A 5,383-nucleotide genomic window follows, 5' to 3' on the forward strand; every position below is an offset into this window, starting at 1 on the left:
TGGGCATGGCCTGTCTACGTTTTGTTGTTGTTATTGTTGTTGTTGTGATATATATATATATATATATATAGCTTATATATTATATAGCTTCTAAAGATAATTAGTTAAACACAAATGAAATCAGTGTGAAAATCGGTTGTTTGGTTGACGTGTCACATGCTTTGCCTCGTACTAGCTTTGTTCGCTAGCTAACTGTACTAGCTATGCACCAACGGTTTGTGCTCGTTCCTTCCCTGGGAACTCATCACAGGTAGGAAGTAAAGGTGTGAGAGGGGAACCGAAGAAACGTCGCCATAGCACCGGTCCGAGGAATCGAGCGGGCCGATATTTCTGGACTTGTCGCTTTAAGTGTCAAACCTAATTTGCATAGATTTGCAGGATTCAAAGGTGACTTGTTGCTGAAATGTCAGACACGTAGTAGAAAATGAACCTTGACCTGTCAGAGGTCATTTTGTCGCTTGATGTCGGTGTGAATGAAAGATTAGGCTATTTAAGATCACAGGAAGACACGTGGGCGTCTCCAGATTTGCATATTCATGTATATTCATAGTCCTTGGCCGTTTTAAATGGGGAGTAAAGGTGCAGAGACGCTCTTGGTCCATTGTAATTCTTTGGCATTAAGAACGACAGGCCAATAAACTGTTTATTACTCTACATCCATTATTTTTAATGGTTCAGAATGACGTGTTTACAGCTAAAATAAATAAATAAATAAATAAATAAATATAACCACAAAGTGAACATAAACCTCAGATGAAGGTGAAGTCGGAGCTTAGCCTATAAACCCAGCAGCCAGTCTGGAGAGGAGGCTCTGCTCTGGTCCCCATGTGGCGCGTCATTAATCCCGTTTATGCACTTTTGGAGCCAGCAGATGCGGAAGTGTGTCAATCAGCTGGAGCCCTCGTGCCGTAACCACGACGATGGATGACACGGCAGGTGCGTCTCGCGGCCGGTTTCATTTACGAAGCATTGCAATCTTTCCAAAACAACAACAACAAATCAAGTGTGACATTAAAGAGGGGCGGCATTTAATATCGTATGGTTGTCGTGTGCGTGAACGAGAAAATGCCATCACGGGGGACGAATCGCCGGATAACTCCGAGCGCACGCCCCCGGTTCCACCGTGAGCATCACTGGAGCGCACGTGCCTCCGCTCCGTTTCTGCACCGGAAACCGCCGTGAAGTGCGTGCTCGTAGGGGACGGAGGTGTCGGGAAGACCAGCCTGATAGTGAGCTACACCACGAACGGATACCACGTGCCCACCGCCTTCGACAACTTTACAAGTAAGCACGAGCCGCCCTGGTGTCCTATATCTACACACTCTTAAAAATAAAGGTTCCATTTAGAATCCGCCCCCCAAAAAAAACAGTGTTTCAGCCTGATGCCATGGAGAACCCTTTTAAAGTTACACAAAGAAAAGGTTCCTCTCAAGTTCTTTAAGAACCATCTATTTACTGGTGCTTTAAAGAATCCAGAGATCAACAGACAGAAGAAAATGGTTTATCGCAGCAGTGCCAGAAGGAAGCATCTTATCATAAGTTCTCTAGAAAACAAAAACTTACTTAGTGCTTTAAGGAACCCTTTTAGGTTCTCAAGAGTGGTGCCAGGAGAACCTTTTCCAGTTCCATGAAGAACCTTATAGGGTTCACATCAACCTGTTAATGCCTTGAAGAACCTATAATGAAACATAAAGAACTTCTATAATTTCCAAAGAGCCATATAGCCCTAACCCTAACTCAAGACCCCTATACTTTGAAAAATGGTTCTTGACAAGAAGAAGGTTCTTTGCAGAACCCATGGCGCTGTAAAGAACCACTGAAGAAGCTTAATTTTTAAGAGTGTATTTAAATACATGACAGGTTACAGTGTGTAAAGATGTAATGCACTTCATTACACACGTCTACCTTAGAGCAGGGGTTACTTACTGTAACTCTTACTGGTTTTCCTCATGTGTCGTGTGTGTTTATGGTCATCAGAATAAAGTTGGGTAAAAAGTTATGGAATTATTATTATTGGCACCCGTCCATTGAATATTTTGATATTTGACGTATGATGTTTTTGTGGGTTAGGACATTAGGACATTATCATTAGGACATTATTCATTAGGAAACTGTTTTATCTTCCAGCGAGGGTGGATGTGGATGGAAGACCGGTGCAGCTTCAGCTCTGTGACATGGCCGGGCAGGTGGGACAACCCAAAATCAATCTCTCCAAGACATTGGATGAATAAATGTGTATATTATGACAGAAACCAAAGATGGGTGTGTAAAATTTTGAAGCCTTAGATCTGCCCACAGGTGGATGCATTGCTGCTCAACTCTGCCGCTTTTCCTTTAAGACTCAAAAACTCATGGATTCAGCAGGGACTTGTTGCCGTTTTCACTGAAATTGTAGTTCAGCTCACAGGCAGCAGAGGGCGCTAAAATGGCACACTGCTTCTTTAACATTGTAACATAAATAACGTTAAATGTTTGCTCTTTGTTTTTTCCACTGTTAACCATATTACAATTGTTGCGCAACTTATTTGAATCTCTTTGGCGCCCCCTGCAGGATGCGCTCGAGTTTCCTGCTCTGCTAGAGCATCGTCATCCCGTCCTCCTTCCAGAGTGTGAGGAAGCGCTGGGCTCCCGAAGTGCGCCGCACGTGCCCGGAGACCCCCGTGGTCCTGGTGAGGCCGGTCGCCCGCAGCCTTGGGGTCGCCGTGTTGGCTGAGTGCTAGGCTTTAACGCAGAAAAATCTGAAGGCGGTCTTTGACACAGCCATCGTGGTCAGTTTAGAGCACAAGGAGCAGCTGAAGGGGTTGAGGCAGAGGCAGAGGGAGCAAACACCCAATAAGATCACACAACTCTCACAGACCTGGTGGAGGAAGCTCAGCTGTTTCATGTGAGGGCTTTGTCGAAGGTTTTATCCATGACTTCAGCCTCACTCTATCCTGTCCTCTACAGTTTGACCATAGAGCAGATATTATTTGGGTGGTGGTGGTGGTGCATTCTCAGTACAGCACTGACAGTGAGGTACGAGTGTTGTTATAAAGCTTTAGAACACTGTTAAACACGTTACACCACCTTAATACACACGCTTACCTTGTTGGCCATCTCATCAGTATTCAATTAGAAACCAACGCTCATCTTTTTCCACGCATAGAGTGTGTTAATCATCCTCAATCTTTCACTTTCCGACCACATCTCGATTCAATTATGGAATTAAATACAAATCAAGCCACTGATTCGGGAATCACTAGTTAATTAAATCTTTGAAATTGACAAAACAGGATTTTTCAATTCAGTTCAGTTCAATTTTATTTTGTATAGCACTTTTAACAATGGACATTGTCTCTACAGAAACGTATAAACACAGTGTACAGATTTTAAGCGGGTGAATTTATCCCTATTGAGTGAGACGGTGGAGACGGTGGTGAGGAAAAACTCCTTAAGATGATCTGAGGAAGAAACCTTGAGAGGAACCGGACTCAGAAGGGAACCCGTCCTCATCTGGGTCACGCCGGATAGTGTGAACGTAAAAGGAAGGTCATTATGGTTTAATATGAAGTCTGTTTGTTGAACTAGTCCACTGTTCACTAAAGGAGACCCGAGTGTAGAACTGCATGTGGTAATCGCAGTCCCAAGGCCATCGCAGCAACCGTAGTCCCAGCAACCACAGCGAGAATTTTCATCTCTAATGAACACACATATAGACACCAGCGAGACGAGAGTGAATGAACTTCCTAGCTTCTAGATTGTCTTGTAGTACATACAGGTTTCTAGAGAGGTGGAACAGCTCGTTTAGTCCGATACGGACATTGAGGTGCTACAGACATCGAGATTCCACTATAATAACTTAGCTGAGCAGGTTTGGAGCCTGACTGGGAATCAGTGTTGTGGATGAACGCACTGTGGCTGTGAGTACTTGTAGAGTTGTGTTTTTCAGATGTGATCCCGACTCAGGAAAGCATCGCTGCCGCAGCCGCCGCCGCTGTACGGTTCATCCTGTAATGGAAGCAGACAGGGGCCACCTGGTGGGAATTAACAGACAGATGGTGGTTTTGGTTTTCCTCTGGAAGGATCTGTTAACCTCGCTCTCCACCTGTTCCCTGCACATTAAGCCTGACTTCAGCGTAAAGTCAACAAAGAAGACCTTTTAACCTACATCCAATAGTCAAAGCTTAACATGTTGCCAGTTGTTTAGTCGTCCAGACATTCGCTAACCCCGAACGTTTTCAGCCTGACTTACGTGTACGTGAACGTTTGTCTTCGAGAACTGGCTCAGGATTTCAGCTGTAGTACACCTCTGTCAGAGCATATCTGAATAAAGAGAGGAATTTACGTTTGCTGTGGGTTCAAGACTGGTTTTAAAGTTGGTGCTGCACAAAAATAAACCGAATGAGACCTCAGTATCCTGATACACGCCGTCATTATGCCATTTTTTATGATGATGATGATGATGATCCAAGCTAGCTGCTATTAAAAACAAATCTTATGGCCTCGTGCAAGGATGTTAAGTCATATTTTTCTGACAGGAAGCTCAGCTTTATGAAATAATGTCAGTTTACTAAGCATACCGTTCATATGACTATATGATGTATAAAAAACAACAAAACGGCCAAAAGTATGTGGACACCTGACTATTGAATTGAGCTGTGCTCCCTTTGCTAATATAATAAGCTCCACTCGTCTGGGAAGGCTTTCCATTAGATCTTGGGGCGTGGCTGTGGGGATTTGTGCTCATTCAGCTACAAGAGCTGGTTATTTTTTTTAGGGGAAAATGGGAGGATGTTTTTGGTTAAAAATTCTATTCAGCTCAATTTCATTTGTATAGAACTTTCAACATCTGAGTCTAGACCGCTAACGGCCAAGGAACCGGTGACAGTGTGAAAAAAAAAAAAAAAAAAAAGACTTCTTGGTTGAACGTAAGAAAAAACCGATGAGTCAGACTCGAGAGCACATAAGGAGAACATAACGAGAACACATCTTCTTGGTCGCTTGGTTAATAAGCTTGTGATGAATTAGGCTACAGTGTAACAGCACACAGAGGAGAAGTGAACATTTGTTAAACGTGATAAGAGAACACACAGGGCGTCATCTCCGACACCACTGTGAGTCAGTCTCTCATATGAGACTTCATAATGACAGCAGCTGTTCTTGGAAAGTTCCAGAACGTATCACTTACCGCTGACTAATGGTACGATTGCGGCAACTGAATCGAAATATCCACGTTGTTAAATGTGGATAGATAACGACATCAATAAAACGGGGTTGTGTAAAGGCGAGAACATACCAGGTGAAAATCTGAGATAAATCATAATTCTGCATTGTTTTGGTTGGGGGGGGGGGGGGGGCTAAACCATCTTATAAAGTCTCTTCAGCCACACCAGAAAGTTTCACT

General features: G+C 43.6%; 1 protein-coding gene across 1 annotated transcript; it reads left to right on the plus strand.

Annotated features, from left to right (window-relative positions):
- The first annotated feature begins 920 nt into the window (after window positions 1-920).
- Window positions 921-3,118, plus strand: si:ch211-133l11.10 (rho-related GTP-binding protein RhoU). Its single transcript, XM_053615225.1, is given in 4 exon segments — window positions 921-936; window positions 1,129-1,284; window positions 2,128-2,233; window positions 2,564-3,118. Coding segments are annotated over 4 exon segments (603 nt in total). The 3' UTR covers window positions 2,889-3,118.
- The last annotated feature ends 2,265 nt before the right edge of the window (window positions 3,119-5,383 follow it).

Source organism: Ictalurus furcatus, chromosome 26 (genome assembly GCF_023375685.1).
Source record: "Ictalurus furcatus strain D&B chromosome 26, Billie_1.0, whole genome shotgun sequence".
Taxonomy (NCBI): Eukaryota; Metazoa; Chordata; class Actinopteri; order Siluriformes; family Ictaluridae; genus Ictalurus; species Ictalurus furcatus.